This window comes from Peromyscus californicus, unplaced genomic scaffold (assembly GCF_007827085.1).
Source record: "Peromyscus californicus insignis strain IS unplaced genomic scaffold, ASM782708v3 Scaffold_18__1_contigs__length_77618521, whole genome shotgun sequence".
Taxonomy (NCBI): Eukaryota; Metazoa; Chordata; class Mammalia; order Rodentia; family Cricetidae; genus Peromyscus; species Peromyscus californicus.
In genome coordinates, this window is record NW_026294480.1 from 36,599,155 (window position 1) to 36,620,726 (window position 21,572).

The following is a 21,572-nucleotide window of genomic DNA, read 5'->3' on the forward strand; positions in this document are numbered from 1 at the left end:
TGCCAGTCTAGCCAAGGACACAAGATCTTGTCTCAAAAAAGAATGAATGAATGAATGAATAAATGAATGAATGAGTGATGCCTCCATAGCACAGATTCAAAGACCCTATGGAGTCAAAGTCCTGTTTGTTAACATGTTTGAAATTGTAATGGTTAATCTTGACAGGATCCCAAATCACTGAGGACACAGCCTCCAGGCATATATGTGAGTGATCATCTTGACTAGGAAGCCGAGGGCCATGCCTGGGATGTATTATTTTGATTCAGTTAACCCGGATGAGAAGACCTACTCGAAAAGTAGGGCCACCATCGCTGGTAAATGTCCTGGGCTGCAGGAACAGGAGAAAAGGTAGCTCAGCTTAACCATTCACTGCGTTCTGCTTCCCGACCATGGATTCAGTGTGTCCAGCTGCCTCAAGCTCTTGCTACAATGCCTTCCCAGCCATGATGGACTGTATTTATTCTTGAACTGTGATCGAACATCAATCAACTTTTCCTTCCACAAACTGCTGCTGTTGATGTATTTTATCACAGCAATAGGAAAAGTAATATAAGAAAAAATAACCTATTCCACAGTAACAAGACTATTTACCAAAGCAATAATGCTTATGGGGCTAGAAAAATGGTTCAGTTAAGAACATTTGTTGCTCTTCCAGAGCACCTGAGTTTAGTCCCCAGAATCCAGAGGCTCACAACTGTCTGTAACTCCTGTTCCAGGGGGATGTGATGCAGTTTTCTGGCCTCCGTGGGCACTGCGTACATGTGGCACATATGCATACATGCAGGCACACACACTCATAAAATTTAAAAAACAATCGTGCTTACAATGAGTCTGATAGCACTTTTTGTTTGTTTGACAGAGTCTCACTACACAGCCTGGCCTGGAACTCTATATAGACCAGGATGGCTTCAAACTCTGAGATCCACATGCTTCTATTCTGAGTGCTGGGATTAAAAGTGTGTGCCACCATGCCCGAAATGATAGCACTTTTAAGTGATATAAAGTGAGATGTGATATGAACAATTTATGTTAATTCAACCAACAATCCACATTGTTACTATTTTGCACAATGGTGGCAAACTATGAAAACAACTATGCAAGTTAAACCATGCAACATGAGCTTAGTAACCAATGGGGACATTTCTGTTGTCCTATTAAGCTTTAAAAATGTTAGTCCAGGGGACTGGAGAGATGGCTCAGTTGAGAGAGACCAGCTTCCTCTTATTCCCCCAGAGTACTCTTGAGCAGGGAGAAATGAGGAATTTGTAGATAGAACTATATATATAGAGAGAGAGAAAACACAGGATAACCTTGGGAGGGGCCTGGGTCCAAACCTACCAGCCCCTTCTGTCTCTACTAAAGGGCTTTTTAAAGGAATGCCAAGGGGTGGAGCAAAAGACCTCCCCACAGCACAGCCAAGTATAGACCATCCCAAACACCTGGTGACCATGCACATGGACCAGCCATCCCTAATGCAGCCCTGCTCTGTAAAGCAAGCTCAGATCTTACGAGAAAACCTTTGCAGGCAGCCAGGTGGCAGTGGCACACGCCTTTAATCCCAACACTCAGGAGGCAGAGGCAGGCGGATCTCTGTGAGTTCAAGGGCAGCCTCGTCTACAGAGAGAGATCCAAGATAGGCACACAAAATTTTATATATATATATATTTATGGTTATAAATACTTGTTAATCTAGCAGAGGGCCTGGATTTAGTTCCTAACGCCCTTATCAGGTGGCTCACAAATGTCAATAATTCCAGGAGGATAAAACGCCCCCTTCTGGTCTCTGTGGGCACCAGGCATACACATGGTGCACATACACACATGCAGGCAAAACACTTGTACATGTAAAACAAACAAAACAGAAAATCTTGGTCCAGGCCAGGCATGGTGGTATTTGTCTTTAGTTGTAGCACTTAGGAGGCAAAAACAGATGGATTTCTGTGAATTCCAGGCTAACCTAGACTACATAACAAGTTCCAGGCCTTTCACAGGGGTTGCCTAAGATGAATAAAAAACCACAAGTATTTACATTATGATTCATAACAGCAGCAAAATTAAAGTTATGAAGTAGGAATGCAAATAATTGTATCATTTGGGGTCACCACAGCACGAGGAAGTGTATTAAAGGGTCACAGCACTAGGAATGTTGAGAACCACTGCTCTAGAGTGACTCGCCATAGAAGCAGAAGACATGCATACAGTGTTTTATACCAATGTCTACATACACAAGCTAGGTATGGTGGCATATGCCTGTAATCCCAACATCGGGGAGCTAAGACAGGAAGATCACTGAGTTTGAAGTCAGCACCTGCTATAAACAAGAAACTGTCTCAATCCCTTCCCACAGAGTCTACATATACAAACACGTATACACAAATAAAAGTATTTTTTGAAAATGTATCAATATGGCAATTAATGTATAAATAACTCAAAGCAAAATGCAAAAACAGAAGCACAGGAAAAATAAACTTAAGCAGTTATTAATAATTCATATATTCACTCAGGAGGTAAGATGATATAAGAGGAATAAGGGGTTCAAGACCGGATTAGGCTACATAAGACCCCCGCCTCAAAAACAAAACAAAACAAAAAAGCAAAAGAGAAAATATAAAAGATCCTGTCTAAAAAAAAATTTAAATTTCTACATGGAAAAACATACAATGTTTTGCCAGTCATGAGGGTACATGTCTTTATTCTATCACCCAGGAGGCAGAGACAAGCAGATATCCCTGTATTGATGGCCAGTCTGGTCTACATAACAAGTTCCAGGTGAACCCTGTCTCAACACACACACACACACACACACACACGTTTAATTAAATTACAATAAGAACAATAAGAAACTATCTAAAATGCTGCTTCATCAACAAATACTTGTGAAGCACCCTCATGAGCCCTACATTACTATGATGATAACAATGGCAGCCAAATCTTTGAATCAGTTTGACTAAACTACCAGTAAATCTCCATACTTAAAGAGCTATTAAAATAGTGATGTCTCACTTTATTAAGTAGACTCTTTCCAGTACTACTCACCAGCAATACCGAGTAGAACCCTGGCTGTGTCTCCCACTGCTTCAGCTGCTCCTCGGCTGGCTTTAAAACAGCCGTGTCCTGACTGGTGGCCTGAGTTAAGACCTGAAGAACTACAGAGCTGGCACTATTGAGATCCATGGACGCCTGCAATGAAAAGGTAGCACACCTGAGTACACATGTATGTATTACGAGAGTGGACAGTAACACGGACAGAGGAAAAAGCTGTAGGGTTTGAAAACCACTTTCACCTCATCTACTCACCTAGTGTCTGACTACACCAGTACTTAGAACTCCCATCATTCCAATTACTTAAATCGATATATTTCTAAAGGAAATTGCTTTTCATTGTTTCATAAACAAAATAAAATAAAAGTAAAGTGAGACTGGAGAGCCCACATACACAATACCTCACATTTCCAAATTCTGATTAAATATTATTTCCCAGATAGCCTTAGGAAATTGGGAGCCCCCTACTTCAGCCTCTCTTATCAAAATCATTTTAAAGATAAAATGCAAATGTGAAACATACAAAATGAACAGAGAGAGCGCTGAAATCTAATGCCTTATGTCTTGGTATTTGGAGTTGAGAAGTTAGGTAGGTATTAGATCATCAGCATGGATCCCTCATGCTCTTATAGTCCAAATGCACCTATAAGAGGACATCAGAGAGCTACTTTATTCTTTCTGCCATGTAAGGATTCAATAAGAAGTCTGCAACCAGCATGTGGCCCTCATCAGTACCCAACTACGCCAGCACCCTGAGTTCAAGGCCAGATGTAATGAGACCCTGTCTCAAACTCGAAGCAAGGTCAACAGGATGGTGCAGAGGGTCTACCACCAAGCCTGATGTGACCTGCATTCAATTCCCAGGACAAACAAGGTTCAGAGAACTCACTCCCAAAAAGTCAGTTGTCCTCTTAACTGTATCTTAGCTAACAAACCATGAACTACATAAAGTTAGGAAATGTGTATTCTTCGTTTATATCTGCCACCACAGCTCATCACAGCATAAAGCAAGCAGGATGCACCTGCGCAGGGACAGCACTGCCTCCACTGAGCTGGGCCTGCCTACATCAATTACTAAGCGAGGGAACTCCCCACAGACATGCTGACAGAGCAGTTCGATGAAGGCAATTCCTCAACTGAGGTTCCCTCTTCCCAGGCGACCCTAGTTTGTGTCAAGTTGACAACTGAAATGAAGCACGCCAATCCCTCGACTCAGATTTTCTAATGTCTGACAGCCTTAATCTTCCAAGTGTGACACACGATAACTGGCCAAAGATTTCATTTACTTAACAGCTATTTTTCATTACTCTTTGCCAGGTACTGTTCTAGTTTCTAGGATACACTTTGAGCAAATTTAAGTCCCTGTTCCTGGCCATTAAATTCAAATCAAGAGGTGGTACTATAATGGTCTATACATACTAACCTCTGTTAAATGAATGAAATCTTTGACCAAATAGGGTGTGTCACACTTGAAATCCCAGAACTCAGAAGACACAGAAGATCACTTCCAGTTCAAGGCCATAACGATCTATGTAGCAAGTTCCAGACTACCAAGGGCTACATAGTAAAACACGATCTCAAAACACAAGCAACAACAAAAAGTAATCAATCTTTTAATAAATCCTGATCTCTACATATAGTTATGTAAAGCCACATAAAGCAACCAAACCTCTCCTTTTTCAATCCTCCTCAATCTAACCTTCACAGAACATAATATTCCTGATATCAATCCCTGATAGTTGCATATTCACAGTCACAATGAAACAGCCTCTATTGGCCATGCACCACTCTGAAAGAAATATAGTAAGGGACTCTTTGCATTCAATTCTACAACGGGAAAAAGACAAGCTAAAATATACTGCAAAGATGTGGTAAGCGTTATGGAGGAAGAACTCGCAAGCTTACACTATAGCAGACTTAGCAGAGGCTTCCCCTCACAGAGGAAGGAAACAGCATAGTCTTGAAAGTTGAGCAAGAGTTCCCTAGATGAGTACATGCTGTGGCTATGTCAGACAGGTAATGGGTATATCCCTGGCATAACAAGATCCAAATTTATTTTAATCCAATTACTTTCGAAGAATTATAGTTTAGCATGACAGAGCATGAGGCAAGGACAGGGACTGTGGTGATGTGAATGAAAATGTCCCCCATAGGCCCATTGGGATTGGCACATTAGGAGGTGTGGCCTTGTTGAAGTAGGTGTGGCCTTGTTGGAGGAAATATGTCACTGAGGGTGGGCTTTGAGATTTCACAAGTTCAAGCCAGACCTAGTGGCTTACTCTCTCTTCCTGCTGCTGCTGCTGCTGCTGATCTAGATGTAGAATTCTCAGCCCCTTCTCCAGAACCATGTCTGCCTGCATGCTGCCATGCTTCCCACCATGATAATAATGGACTAAATCTCTGAACTGTAAGCCAGCCCCAGTGAAATGTTTTCCTTTGTAAGAGTTGTTGTTATCATGATGTCTCTGCACAGCAATAAAACCTAAGACAGGAATTTATAGAAAATTAAATGTATCTGCACCTTGAAATGAGAACTGTCAACCTCTAGAACTAATAGAAAATAAGTTTCTAGTGTAATATACCTCATCTGTAGGTAACACAGCAAGAATGACTTTAAAGAATGAGAAGAGAAGGTCAAAAGTTAATAGTCTGTGCAGGAAACAGGAAAGCACTACTAGGAACACATAGAATAACTAGGTTCCACACCTACCACTTAAAAAATGTTGTAACAAAGACCTGAAACTGAGCTTTTACCCACTGAGGAGTCAGTGAAAACAAGGAGATTAAGAGCTTGGAACAGGGACGCCTTTAATCCCAGCACACGGGGAAGGAGCCATCTCCATGGGACGCAACCAGAATGGATCTGAACACTCTGCCTGAGGCCAACCCAGGGCCCAGCTGCCGATCCTGCGAAACCCAACAACTTGAAGGTGTTGGTGAGATTGCCCTACTAAACAACCTGCTCAGCTGAGATCTATTCGGGAGAGGATTCAGAATCCTACAGTCTGCAGTCTGAGGAAACAAGATCAGCTAAGGAGTTGACGAATGAGCAATACGGGACCTGAGAACACAAAAGAAGGCACCGCGCAGCCACCGAACCAGATCACCAGAATCAAGCCTACCCTATACCGACTAGGAACAGCTAAGCCCCCATCTCCGGACCAGCCAATCAGGTCTCTAGTCCCTAGGCCCTACCCATCGGAGTCCCAGGAACTAGACAGCTACCTTTCCCTGCTCCCCCACCAAAAAAAAAAAAAAGTTCATTGTTGGGAGTCATGTGTTTGCAAGATATATTAGTGAATAGTCACAAAGATTACAGGAGCAACCAATTACTTTTTGATAAATTTAAGGCCACTCCATGAGACGGAACCTGACACTGCTAAGGGGACCAAATCCTGAAGACTAGATAGGTCATGGGCCTGGGGGAAAACCTATGACTATTATTCTGTTACAGGGAGGACACAGCAATAAAATGACTCCTAATAACATACTGCTATAGCCATACATCAGGGCCTCACTCAACCCCATCAGAGAAGCTGCTTCTTGCAATAGACTAGAATTAACAGAGATCTACGACTGGACAATATTCAGAAAGTGAGACTTTGGAGCACTCAGTCCTAAAAAGGATGTCTTCATCAAATCCCTCACCTCAAAGCCTGGGAATCTATGGAGAGGAGGCAGCAGAAAGATTGGAAGAGCCAGAGGTGATGGATGACTCTAAGGAGAGTGTTTTCCAGATATCAGAATTTATGTACATAGGAACTCACAGAGACTGTGGTAGCATAAATAAGAAATGCACAGCTTCAAGCCAGACCATGTTCTAGCAATGGGGGGGGGGGGGGGGGAGATGGACATGGGGTCCCATCCCTAAGCAATATGCTATCTGCAACTGACACTTGCTGCCAAAGGAAAAATCTCCTTTCTCTAATGGAGTACTAATGAGTATATCAAAAACACTCCAGAGCTTGCCGAACACAAAACAAACACAATAGTATTTTTATGAACTTTTCGATTCATTTGCTTTGTTTTGGCATTTTTTGTCTTACTAGTATTTTGCCTATTTGTTTTTATTTTTTTGTGTGGTTTTTGTTTGTTTGAGGGGTGCTTCTCGAATGGGTGTGTGTGTGTGTGTGTGTGTGTGTGTGTATGTGTGTGTGTAAGAGAGAGAGAACACACAAAGTTGGGTAGATAAAGAGGTAGAGGGGATATGGGAGGAGTCGGAGGAAGGGGAAAAACATAAAATATATTGTATGAAAATTTAATTTAAAAAAAAATGAAAGAAATTTTGATTGTTGGGCTGGAGAGATGGCTCATCAGTTAAGAGCAATGGCTGCTCTTTGCAGAGGACGGGAGTCTGATTCCCAGGACCCAAACAGTGGCTCACAACTATTTGTAACTCCAGTTCCAGGAGATCCAACATCCTCTTCAGACCTTCCCATCAGGCATGCACATGGGGCACAGACATATATACAGACAAAACATTAATACAAATGAAAATAAATAATTTCCTTTAAAAAAAAACTGTTCACTGGTGAATTCCTACCTGTCATTCACAAGTGGTTTTGGGATAGTTTTGATACAATAAACCCTGACAGTGACCAGCAAATAGGACCAGAAAAAGCAATAGGATGAATCAGAAATGGAGTTATAAATACAGATATGTATGATCTTATAACATTACCATATCTGAACCCATTTCTTTGACCAAATGAATCAGAATTAATAATAAGCAAAACACTTTAAATTAAATGGTGATGAGCTTTTACTCTCTCTCTCTCTCTCTCTCTCTCTCTCTCTCTCTCTCTCTCCAACTTTCATTGATCAAAGTAGTACATCTCAAACTTTACCGAACATTCCTATAATCTGGATATCTTATTAAAATGCAGATTCTTCATAAGTTATTAAACAAAAACACGATTGCTAGGAATAGAATACATCCCTATGAGTCAATGGTCAGAGAGGCCCAAGACTCCCAAAAGAATACAGGCAAACTGCCACTACTATTGGTCACTCCCTAGAAGGGGAACGTAGGGCCATGTTGCTAAAAAATTAAAAAAACAAAAAGTCACATGCCTCACTCACAAGGAAGAGAGAACTCAAGCTAGAATTGGACTGGAAGCTCCTCTGGGCTGACTAGCTCTCCTAGTCCTAGAAAGAGCTATGCTGGCTGCTGGGGAAGAACTGTCATCAACAGTCTTATGCAGCTGTGAGCCCTGTGCTCAACAATACTAACAGCAGAGGCAAGACACGCCCAGTGTCACCAGAGTGATAAGTCTGTCTCGGGGCTAACCAACCGCAGTCTGATTGAATTTGATGCCCACTCCACAGGAGGAAATTCACATCTGGTAACTGTAAACCCTCTGGTACTGTAAACCCAGTCAAACACCCATGGCTGGAGAGGCTAGAGGTTCTAGAAGGGAAGCTACCTCTGCTGTTTTCCAAAATGGACATGATGTACTTATCAAAACTGCCTTCTAATTAACTGTTTATGCCTATGGGTTTGTGTTGCTATCTGCTTTAGTCAGAGAAGCTTTTTGCAATGATCAGTAGTGACTACAGAGACTCATAAATCGGTCAAAGTATGGAGACTAAATTATTGTTGAATACCCAGTCACAAATATGACATCTATGACGCCGATTCCAAGGTTCAGAGAACATCATGAAAGAAGGGGCAAAAAGAATCTCAGAGTCAGAAGAAGCAGGGGTGAGGGTGGGTGGAATGCTAACTACTGTACTCTTGAACTCACAGCAGCTGTGACTACCAGCACAAAACTACTTACTAGATTTGCTGGACAGTGATGACTCAGTAGGTAAGACTGCTCTACAAGCATGAGGACCTGAGTTCAAATGCCCAGCACCTATGTAAAAAGCTGAGCATGGATGCACATGCCTAAAACCACAACATGAGGTAGGAAGAGAAATCAGGTAGAGATCATGAGCTTGCTTGGCCATTCAGCCAGCCTAGCTTCAATGGAAACAATCGTTTCACTCAAGGAAACAAGCATTCTCCTGTAGCATCCACGTGCAAGCACAACATCGGGTAGGAAGCGAAATCAGTAGATCATGAGAGAGCTTGCTTGGCCATTCAGCTGACTTAAATGGAAACAATTGTTTCCATTCAAGGAAACAACTCGCATTCTCCTGTAGCCTCCACATGCAAGCACAAGCTTGCACCCCTCTCCCCCGACACATACGCACGCATGCACGCAAGCACGCCATACAGATCACAAGCCTATCAACACCCTGCTATGGAATGGGGAGGGGCTCATGAGCGAGCTCCCTCCTTGAGGATTTACAGGCAATAAATGATTGATGGGGCGAGGGGCAGGGGAATGGTGTAGCCACTGGTAAGAGATCCATGAAAGTGTAAACAAATCTTCACCAACATTCCTACAAACAATCCTAATTAATATCATAGGAAAGAGACAGACATGAAAATAGAAAAGGGATGGTTGGAACAGGAAGGGTATTAATGGAAGGGGCACAAGAGAGTAATGGAGTGAATATGATCAATGTACATGTATGAAAATGCCATAATGAAATCTATTATCATGTAGAATATATGCTAATAAAAAAATGTATTAAAAATACCTCAGTATGCAGATTCTGTTTCAGTAACTTTTCAGCTGAGCTAGAAGTGTGTATTTTTACCAAACTCCCATATTTTGAGGGGCAAGAATGCAGAACACTAATTGAACCTATCCAGTACAAAGCTTCTGACTGTAGGCTTATTGGTAGTCAGTCTCATGTTTAGAAAGTCAAACAAGCGACACTCCAGAAGCACACCTGCAAGAGATGTGATGAGCCATTCTGTAAAACACCCTGGAATTAGCTGACGACAGCCATCATACACACACAGTCCAAGGCTGGGGGACTACAGCGCAGTGGTAAAGTGCTTGAATAACATGTGCCAGTCCTCGGGTTCTCTAACACCACAGAAAAAGAAAACAAAAGACAAAAAAACGAAGATGCAGAAACAGCTTAGTGGAAAAAACATGTGCAAGGCTCTGGGTTCAATCCCAACACTGCAAACATGAAATAAGGATAAAAAATGTAAAATTATCGACGGAAATACTACATTAAGCCTAATGTGGTAGCACACACCCAGCACTGGGGAGGAAAAAGGAGGCAGATCTCCATGAGTTCAAGGCCAGCCTGGTCTACATATGAAGTTCCACACCAACCAAAGCTACATAGTGAGAGACTGTCTCAAAAATAATAATGATAATAATAAATTAGAAGGAAGATTAGATATACACACATGCAAAACAAACATCAAGAATCAGCTAATGTGGACTGGAGAAATGGCTTGGCAGTTAAGAGCACTTGCCTCTCTTCCAGAGGACCCAAGTTCGGTTCCCAGCATGTATGTCAGGTAGCTCACAACAGCCTGTAATTCCACTACCAAAAGATTCAACACCCTCTTCTGCCTGCACCAGCACCAGCACACACATGACATAACCACACACACGGACAAATGCACACATTAAGATTAAAAGAAAAAAAATCTTGGGAAAAACTCAACTAATCAAACAGTACCTTTCCCTAAATATGACTATTTTTATTCTGGAGAAACATCTTCAGTATATTTTAAATGCAAAAGTTGCAAGCATTATTCTGCCTTCTAGTTTGGTTCTGAATGTAAATAACATTCATAACATCACAAAATCTAAAGACTTTTGTTTAATTACCAAATAATTTTTGCACCCTTCTTTAGAACCTCCAATCGTATTACTACATCCAAATTCCTCTCTCAGAATTGTCTTTTTGCTTTAAGAAGTGTAATCAGGGCAGAGAACACCCTTCTGCCCTATAGCTGTAACACACGTCCACAAGCTACTGCCATAATTAAACTGTTTGCACCAGCCCCTGTGCTAGATACCATCAGAAAGCATAAAGGGGAAAAAAAAGGCGACAATCTTGTCACAACCAACAGATTCTAATTTTACAAAAATTGTCCTCGGTGTGGAACAACAATGTAAGGAAAGCTATCAAGCCTTGAGTACTTCATCTAACGGAGTCATTCCGCCCTTAACCAAAGAAGAGGAATTTTAAATAATGTGAAAATGGAAGAGAGAAATCCCTATCCATGGGAGGTTACAAATATGGTTGCAAACTGCTCTTCCTTGCTTCCTTCTAAATAACAAGCCAATCTTAAAGGCGCTATCGTATACAACAGAGTTCCTTTAATGTGTGGTAAAGAGGTATGCCAATTACAACCTTGGCACCAGGAGCCAAATTATCATTCTTTGCTATTTACGCAAATCACTTTGCTGCACGATTATCTCGTTCACCACTTAATAAGAGGATTAAGGGAAATTGGCAAAATGCTATGGGCATCGACATAATTTTGCTGAATCACAAATATTCCCAAATGTAAAGCTGCAGGAGTCGCCGAGCTTGAGCACTGGCGGCCATACCTCAGAATTAATCTCCTCTCCAAAAAAAAAAAAAAAAAAAAAATGTTTAAGTCTTTTTCCTTTAAAGAGAAGGAAAGGTCTAATGTTTCAAGGCTTCACAGCACTGCTTCCACAGCAAGGTCGCCTGGACAGTTACCAACAAGCACTGGTTTTAGTGGGAGAAGCACGTTCTCTCGCACTGTCCAACCCCAAGCCTCCAAGGACAAATACACCCACCTCCTGGCCGGCGACAGGGGGACACAATGGCTTTGCTTAGCCTGTCACTCAGACCCTGCCACGCCGCACCGTGGACCCAGCAATGTCAGGCTTCCCGCAGGCCGGGAACCCGTGTTCCCCGAGGCTGCTCCAGGGCTCGAGGGCCCGCGGACGCGGCGCACACCGCAGATGGACCCGCGTTCCGCCCTCGGCCAGCGGGGTCTCGCTGCCCAGCCCACTCCTCCCTTCCACCCGTGCGCCTCGCGGCCCGGCCTCACCGTGTGCTTCGGTCCGGAACAGCCCGGCCCGACCCTTTCCACTTGTCCACACGAAGCGGCGTTGGTTGCTTCCGCGCCCCCACGCTGCTAGTCCACACGCTGCCGCCTACTGATGCCCAAAACGGCTTCTAGGAACGCGCCATGTTCCGTGTCGCCACTCCAGACGACTCGGGCGCGCTAAAATGACGTCACAGATTCCCGGCGCGCACAGGAGGGGCCGAGAAAGAAGGCGATTGGGTGGCGGAGAGAAGGGGAGGGAGGAGCTCGTGTTCGAAACCAAAGGCGCGCGGCCGCCAACACAGCTATGTGCGCTTGCGTGGTACCCGGAGCTGTGCGTAAGCACCGGGGCCTGTCACTATGGAAACCGTAAGTCCCGGGAAAATCAGTGGTCTCCTGGGCTGGTTGAAGTGTAAGTGAAAACCATTTCATCCTCACTGTTCTAGATGCCAACTACTTGCTTCATGGGTCTGTCACAGCAGAGGAGGGTTATCAAAAGAATCCCGTTAATGAACCCAGGCACCATAGGTATTTTTTTTTTTCCAAATTTGGACCGGCTTTGAGGGGAGTTTTTTTGTTGTTGTTATTTGTGTAGAGGTTGGGGGGGGGGGGTGTTTGTATTGTTTGTTTGCTTGTTTTAGTGTTGTGTTTTAGTGGGTCTCATAACTCCAGGCTGGCATCACAGTCTTTTTTTGTAGCTGACCGTCAAATCCTGATTCCTCCACATCTTCCAAGTATTCAGACTACTTGCATAGGATTTTTTAGATCCTGAACTTGATTGCTCTACTCCACAGCAATACTAAGGTTGAAAAGATTTCAAAAGACTAGTGCTGCCTAGCCCTGCACGCTAGTTTAAGTTTTCTTGTTTTTAAAAAGAGAAATTGAGCCAGGCGGTGTTGGCGCACGCCTTTAATCCCAGCACTCCGGAGGCAGAGGCAGGCAGATCTCTGTGAGTTCGAGGCCAGCCAGCTCTACAGAGTGAGATCCAGGAAAGGCACCAAAACTGCACAGAGAAACCCTGTCTCAAAAAACCAGAAGTAATATAAATAAATAAATAAATAAATAAATAAATAAATAAATAAATAAATAAATGAGAAATTGTGAGGGAGATTAACTGTGTAAATAAAGACTGATAGACATTTGTTGCTCATTTAAGATGTGCACAATAAATACAGTCTAAGGATCTTTAGGTTGAATGACCCACTTTAATTCCCAGGAAAACCCTGTGAGGTAGATCCATTATTATGTCCATTTTACAAAAGAAGAAACTGGAACACAGAGAAGTTGACATGCCTAAAGTTCAATGGCCAGTAAATGCAAGCATTGAGTTTTGGACCAAAATAACAGTAAGCTCTTCTTTATAATGATGTCCCTCACACAAAGACTTTTTTAATTTTTTTTTAATATTTATTTATTATGTATACAATGTTCTGCCTGCATGTGTGCCTGCAGGCCAGAAGAGGGCACCAGATCTCATAGATGGTTGTGAGCCCCCCTGTGGTTGCTGGGAATTGAACTTGGGACCTCTGGAAGAGCAGTCAGTGCTCTTAACCTCTGAGCCATCTCTCCAGCCCTGACTCTTTTTTTTTTTTTTTTTTTTTTAATCAATGCAAAGATAAAAATTCCCTCAGTGACTGTCAGAGAGGAATGATGAAATCAAATACATATAAAATGAAATGCAAAACTGACCATTTAAGTTAAATATTAAATATTGGAGGATATTTGTTGGCTTGCTGATAAATTTCCGGTGTATCCTGAAAAGAAGTTACCAAAGCATATATGTTCAGGAATGTCCCAAATTTGGAAATAAAAAATACCCAAATTCTAACTGGCACTGGCAATTGTTGGATGGTACTGTGGCTATGCTTCATTTTAGTTTTGCTTAGTTGTATCTTGTGATTTTATAGAAATATTGCACACCTAAAATTTAAATATGCATAGAATTACGTGAGATATTATCAAAATACAGATGCTGGGTGCTGGACAAATGGTTCAGTGGCTAAGAGCATGTGCTAATCTTCTAGAGGACCTGGGTTCTGTTCCCAGAATTCACATGGTGTAAATCCAGTTCCAGAAGTTCCAATGCCCTCTTCTGAACTCTGCTGGCATTAAGCACACACCTGGTGCGCATACATACATGCAGGCAAAACATTCATGCACATAAAATAAATCTTTTAAACAATTCAAAATTTCTTTAAAAGTAAATTCAGGCCTTAGCTGGTCAGAGGACTGAATTGGTAAAGGCACTTAACACCAAGTTGTGGCTGAGTTTGATGCCTGGGTCACACATGGTAGGAAAAGAACCAATTCCCAATAGTTGTCTTCTGGCTTTTGCATAAGCTCACAATTAATTTAAAAATTATGGTACGGGTCCTGATTAACTTCTCATACAGGGTCTCATGGGTCCTGATTAACTTCTCATACAGGGTCTCATGTAATGCAAGTTGGTTTTAAACTCACTATGTAGCTAAGGATGATCTTGAATTTCTGATACTCTTGCCTCTGTCTCCTAGATTCTGAGATTGCAGGCATGTAATGCCCAGTTTATGTTGTGCTGGAGGATCAAATCCAGGGCTTTATTCATGCTAGGCAAGCACCCAACAATCGAGTTACACCCCCAGCACTAGATCTTGATTAATTAATTTGGTTGGTCTAAAATGTATCCACATTCCAGTTGATGCCAATGTTACCAGCCCATAGATAACATGTTTAGTAGAAGAGCTGTAAGAAATACTTTATGTAGTAAGAGGATTATCTAAAGCCCAGCGGTGGTGGCACATGCCTTGAATCCCAACACTCAGGAGACAGAGGCAGGCAGATCTCTGTGAGTTCGAGGCCAGGACAGCCAGGGCTACACAGAAAAACCCTGTCTTGAAATACCAATAGGAAAAGGAAGGAGGAGGAGAAGAGGAGGAGGAGGAGGAGGAGGAGGAGGAGGAGGAGGAGGAGGAGGAGGAGGAGGAAGAGGAGAATGGAAAGAAAGGATTACCCAATTAAAAAGAAAAAACTGATCAGGATTCAAATAGTATCACATAGATCAGGGAGCCTGAATGAGTCTGACCTAGGTCTTCTGCATGTATGTTATGGTTGTGTAGCTTGGTGTTCTTGTGGGATTTTAACAGTGAGAGCGGGTAATGTCTCTGAATCCCTTTCCTGCCTTTAGGACCTTTTTCTGCCTATTGGGTTGCCTCATCCAGCGTTGATGTGAGAATATGTGCCTGGTTGATGTCCCGGGAGGCCTGCTCTTTTCTTTTCTTTCTTTTTTTTTTTTTGTTTTGTTTTGTTTTCTGACATAAAGTTTCTCTATATAACAATCCTGGCTGTCCTGGAACTTGCTCTGTAGACCAGGCTGGCCTCGAACTCACAGAGCTCCACCTGCCTCTGCCTCCCGAGTGCTGGGATTCAAGGAGTGCACCACTTTCTGGCTGTGGCCTGCTCTTTTCCGAGGGAAGGTGGAGAGAGAGTGGATCTTAGGGAAAGTGGAGGTGGGTATAGTGGGAGAGAGAAGGGGGGAACTGCAGTCAGGATGACATATATGAGAGAAGAATAAATAAAAAAAGGGAAAAAAGAAAAGAAAGGAATGGTTTCAAAAATAGAACCCTTCTGTTGGGGTAATGGGTCTTTTGAAAATCTGAGGAAAGGTTTAATTTAGAAAAATGAGCATATACAAATTGTATCTGTCATACTAGGATGCCAAATTAGGGCATATTCAGAAGTTTTAATTTTAACTAGTATTGAATGTAAGATCTAGGTAGCAAATTTGTACCAGGCTTTTCCTTTTAGGCCACCAGCCAGTTCCCAAATCATGACACGGAGACTTATTATTAGTTTGGAATGCTTGGCCTAGCTTAGGCTCGTTTCTGGCTAGCTCTTTTAACTTAAATTAACTTGTTTCTCTTTATCTGCCTTTTGCCTTGGGGTTTATTACCTTTCTTAATTCTGTATATCTTACTTTCTCTACTTCTCTGGCTGGCTGGTGGCTGCCTGCCTGGCTTCTGGCCCCAGAGGCCTCCCTCCTTCTCTCCTCTCTTCTCTCACTCCTCTTGAGCCTAGATTTCTCCTCCTATTTATTCTCTCTGCCTGCCAGACCTGCCTATCCCTCTCCTGCATAGCTATTGGCCATTTCAGCTCTTTATTAGAAGAATCAGCTGCCTTAGGTAGGCAAGGCGAAACAAATGCAACACATCTTTACATAATTAAACAAATGCAGTATAAACAAAGTAACACACCTTTACACAGCTAAAGTAATATTCTGCAGCATAAACAAATGTAACACATCTTTGCCCAGTAAAAAAATATGGCACAACACATATTATTGACAAAACAAATATTTAAATCTAGATAATTAATCTCAATCTACTGTGCTTTGTTACTATATTTGCATACTCCAGATTTTTAGAGAAAAGGGCAAATATTAGAATTAATTTATCATTGTGTATCTTCAGGATATATTCAAACCTTTTTAATTTTTTTTGTTTTGGGGATGTGTGGGGAGGGTTGATTGCTAGGGATAGAACACACACACTGCCTAGAACACAACACTAAACTATATCCCCAGTATGTATTTGAAAATCTTAATACACATTCAGTGCTTTTCACATATAGTTGAGAACTACAAAGAGAAAGCATAAAGTTGATGATAAAAATACTATATTATAAAAACATCAGGGACTGGAGAGATGGCTCAGAGGTTAAGAGCACTTGTTGCTCTTGCAGAGAATCTGGGTTCAATTCCCAACATCCATATGATTGTTCACAACCATCTATAATTCCAGTTCCAGGAGATCCACTGACTTCTTATGATCTTTGAGGGTACCAGGCAAGCACTTGGTGCACAGACTTACATGCAAGCAAGCAAAATACTTACATGCATAAATATAAAATTAATTCTTTAAAGAAACATTGACTTCTTTCTCTTGCCAGACACATGTGCAAGCACATACACACACATTTTTAACACCAGTCAAATGTGGTGACACATGTCTGTAATCCTAGAACTCAGGAGGAGAAGATTGTGAGTTTGAGGCCAACCTGGCTTACATACCCAGGCTAGCTTTATCTATACACTAAGATCTTGGTGTCAGGGAGGAAAAGGCCAGGCATAATAGTGAACATCTATACATCTATAATCCCAGTACATGAGATTTGGAAGCTCAAGGATTAAGAGTTTAAGGACAGGGTTGGAGAGATAGCTCAGAAGTTGAGAGCACTGGCTGCTCTTCAAGAGGTCTTCAGTTCAATTTCCAGCAACCACATGGTGGCTCACAACCATCTATAATGAGATCTGGTGCCTTCTTCTGGCCTGCAGGTAGAACACTGTATAACTGTATACATAATAAATAAATCTTAAAAAAAAAGAGTTTAAGGACAGACTCAGCTACATAACAGTTTGTGGCCACCCTGGGCTACCTGAGTCTCTATCTAAGAAAAACAAATACTGGGCTACCAAGTGAGTTCCAGGACAGGCGCAAAGCTACACAGAGAAACCCTGTCTCGAAAAACAAAAAAAAAAAAAAAAAGAAAAACAAATATAAAAATACATAAACTTAAAAAATTGTTCAGCTCAACAATTCCAGAACTTGGGAGGCTGAAGCAGGAGGACTGCCACAAGTTTGAGAATGGGCTTCATGATGTGCTCCAGGTGAGCCAGAACTACAAAATGAGACTCTCTCAAAAAGTCGACAAACCACCAACCAAACTTTCAAAAGAACAGGAATTTCAAAGCTATACATATCTGAAGACCCTCGGAGAGGCTGAGAAAGCTCAGTGGTAAAGTGCTTGCCTGTTATACACAAGGCACTGGGTTTGATTCTTAGCGCTACAAAAATGATTAATTCTGTGGAGCTGTTTTCATTTTCTAGGTTCTACTAGAATTATTATGATGCTCAAGCTGATCAGATTAAGAAATATCTCTGGGAACAGGCCCTGCACCTCGTCAGGGCAGCACAATAGAGCCAGCCCTGTTAGCAGAGGTGTGGGTGAGCCAGCCCCAAAGATGTGAGCATGGGAGAGCTGTCCCCATTTCTCATCTGACGGACCACCCGTATAGCTGCCCAGGCCTAGATCCAGGGTTATGACTTGGCCTGCCTCAAATCCACCCCATCTATGACCTGCTGGAGCACATAAAGGAAGCTGACCTGCAGACCCAAAGCAGCAGGATCTCCACAACTCAGAGCATCAACAGGATACTCAGGAAAAATCCTAGTGAGGACTCAGCATTGATAGTGTAGTAGAAACCAGAGGCCTCAAACCAGACCAATGACTCTGCAACAAACACTTGCAAGTAAAGATTATGGACAAAGGGATTTGCAGTGTCTTACTGTGTCACACTGCAGCTTCCATGCTGTGAGATGTCTTTCTGTACGCTGTGAATATGTGTTGCTCCCACTGGCTAATAAATAGAGTTGCATTGGCCTATGGCAGGGCAGGATAGAGCCAGGTGGAATATCCAAGAGAGATAGTGAGAGAAGAAAGGAGAGTCGGGGTAGATGCCAGCCCACTGCCCTAAGAGCCATAAGTAATGGGACAAAGGTAAAGCCACAGAACATGTGACATAGATTAATAGAAATGGGTTGAGTTAAGTTGTAAGAGCTAGCTAACAAGAAGCCTGACCCATAGGCCGTACAGTTTGTAAGTAATAGAAGCCTCTGTGTGTTTACTTGGGACCAAGTGGCTGTGGAACACAGGTGGGAGAGATTTGTCCTGACTGAAGGGCAGGGCAGGACTGGAGAAACTTCTGGCTACACTTCCATGATGAGATTTTTAATTTTTTCCCCTCTTATTACTTTTTCCCTTTTTTCCCTTAAATTTTGTTTTATCTGGGGGGAGTGCAGGGGCAGAGGGCGGATGTGAAGGGACAGGGAAATGAATGGGATCAAAATACATGATGTAAAAGACACGGAATAACTTTAAATAAATAAATAAGGAAAGGAAGGAAGGAAGAAAAAGAAACATCTCTGGGATTAGTAAAGCTCACTTCTGGATATGTCTGTGAGGGTGTTGATCATGAGGGCTTTGACCTACTGACTGATGCAAAATCTGAATACTGCTGTTACCTATGGAAGATGGAGGTCTAGTTAGAGAAAGGGAACTGCTAGGGGTGTGCATTTGAGGAGTGTATCTTGTACCTGGCCACTCCCTATTTTCTTTCTGGATGCCATGAGGTAAATGTCTTTCCTCTATCATGACTTTCCTCAATGTACCTTGCTACCAGCCTCAGAGCAATGGAGCCAGTTGTCCCTGGATTGACATCTTGAAACAGCAAAGCAAAGTAAACCATCCTCCCTTGTTTTCCTCAGATATTTGACACAGTGATAAACATCTTACTAACAGAAATATCCAAATAATTTATGGGATGCTTATGACTCGAATACTTTTTACATATAATACAATTGTTTCTACTTTGTAAAAGGATATAAAAATAAGTATAAAATATAGTAGGTGCCCCACAGACACAGAAGCAATCCCAATTTTTCAAGTTAGAGAGATGACTTAGCAGTTAAGTCTTTGTTGCTCTTCCAGAGGACTCAAGTTCAGCTCCTAGCATCTGAGTTCATAACCACCTATTAACTCCAGCTCCAGGTGATCTGTTGCCCTCTTCTGACCTTTGGGGGTACTACACACACCACACGGCATACATACAATCACACAAATCAATCAATCAATCTTGTCTGTTATGATGGTGCATGCCTTTAATCTCAGTGTTCAAGAGGCAGAAGCAAGTGGATTTCTGTGAGTTTGAGGCCATCCTGGTCTATATAGTGAGTTCTAGACCAACCAGGGAGATCCTGTCTCAAAAAAAAAAAAAAAAGCTTCTCAAAGGCTTATTGGATATGTATAACTTTTTTTTTTTTTTTTTTGGTTTTTTGAGACAGGGTTTCTCTGTGTAGCTTTGCGCCTTTCCTGGAACTCACTTGGTAGTCCAGGCTGGCCTCGAACTCACAGAGATCCGCCTGCCTCTGCCTCCCGAGTGCTGGGATTAAAAGCGTGCGCCACCACCGCCCGGCGGATATGTATAACTTTTTAATACCTGCTTTTTTCCCTTGTACTAGTACACTCATTTTTTTTCATTTCTATAGAGATTTCTCATCAGTTATAGCATCTTAATGCAGGCAGCAGTATTGGGAAGAAAGACAATTCCTCCTCTGTTCTTTTGATATCTTCAGCATGGTCTCAACTTAAGTTGATACAAGATGAGTTAGCAGGTGCAAAGCATATTATTTGTAGTATTAAAAGTATGTGGTCCTGGAGATCAAACTCAAGGCCTCACACATTCTGGACAAGCCTTGCACCACATGACTACCTCTCAGCCTACTACTTTTGAATAACTTTTTTTTTGTTTTGTTTTGGGTTTTTTTTTTTTTTTTTTTGAGACAGGGTTTCTCTGTGTAGCTTTGCGCCTTTCCTGGAACTCGCTTTGGAGACCAGGCTGGCCTCGAACTCACAGAGATCCGCCTGCCTCTGCCTCCCGAGTGCTGGGATTAAAGACGTGCGCCACCACTGCCCAGCCTTGAATAACTTTTAAAAAAATGTGTGAGAGTCCATCTACATATATGCCATGAACACATGTGGAGGTCAGAGATCTCACCTTCCATCCTGATGAGGCAGGTTTCTGCCACAGTGCAGGGCACTCCAGGCTAGCTGGCCTTCAGGCTCCCAAGCCATCTCTGCCCATAGGAATGCCAGGTTCACAGATACAGTATCTGTTGGCAACCTCACCTTGAGCCATGGTGGTGAATTTTTCACCTGCTGCCAAATACTGTCCTGCTTCATTTCTTTTTCTTTTTTCCTTCTATTTTGTTCAAAAAGCTGTCATTTTCTGATTGTCTTGTTCATCACTGCCATAACTCTGAAGGTCCAGAAACACTAATCCATGTGGGTAAATTCTCAAACTGACAAAGCTGCCATTTGTGTGTGTGTGTGTGTGTGTGTGTGTGTGTGTGTGTGTGTGTGTGTGTGTGTAAGTTACTAAATAGCTATGATTATGCCAGGTATGCAGTGACCCTGCCATCTTCTGTTCCTGGAAAATGAACCTTTTCCTGTTCCTGTTCCTGGAGAAAGGAAAAGCCTTTCCGAATGGTCTCACCATCAGCTTTGGCGTCAAGTGTGAAGTCCAGAATGTGCTGTACTGTTGCCATAGTGTGGTGGTTTGAATAGGACTAGACTTCATGTTTGAATGCTTGGCCCATAGGGAGTAGCACTATTAGGACATTTGACCTTGGAGGAAGTATGTCACTGTGGGGACAGGCTCTGAGGTCTCATAAGCTCAAGTTACACCCAGTGTGGCACATTCCCCTGCTGCTGCCTGGGAATCAAGATGTAAAATCTCAGTTCCTTCTTCAGCACCATGTCTGTCTGCACACAGCCATGCTTCTCGTCATGATGGTAATGGGCTAACGCTCTGTAAGCCAGCCCCACTGAAATGTTTTCCTTCTAAGAGTTGCCTTGGTCATGGTGTCTCTTCACAGCAATAGAAACCATAACCAAGATACATAGTGAAGGCTTGTGTCATGCCCCAGGGAGGCAGCCTGGGAGCCTGAGGTGTATCAGACTGCACCCCTCCCCTTTAAAAAAAAAACTTTTAAACTTATTTAAAAAATAAGCATGTTCACCCTTCCCCTCCTAACTTATGGCATTCACT

The 21,572-nt window shown here is 42.4% G+C and overlaps 1 protein-coding gene across 2 annotated transcripts in view; it reads right to left on the bottom strand.

The window, feature by feature from the left end:
* The window catches only part of Ipo11 (importin 11), a 176,280-nt gene extending 164,170 nt beyond the window's left edge, over window positions 1-12,110 (bottom strand). For both annotated transcript variants that reach the window (XM_052743242.1, XM_052743241.1), the window contains exons 1-2: window positions 11,936-12,110; window positions 3,037-3,180 (exon numbers count right to left, since the gene is read on the bottom strand). In XM_052743242.1, coding sequence (XP_052599202.1) covers window positions 3,037-3,174 — 138 coding nt within the window. In that variant the 5' untranslated portion in view covers window positions 3,175-3,180; window positions 11,936-12,110. The remainder of the gene's footprint in view (window positions 1-3,036; window positions 3,181-11,935) is intronic.
* Between the last annotated feature and the right edge of the window lie 9,462 nt (window positions 12,111-21,572).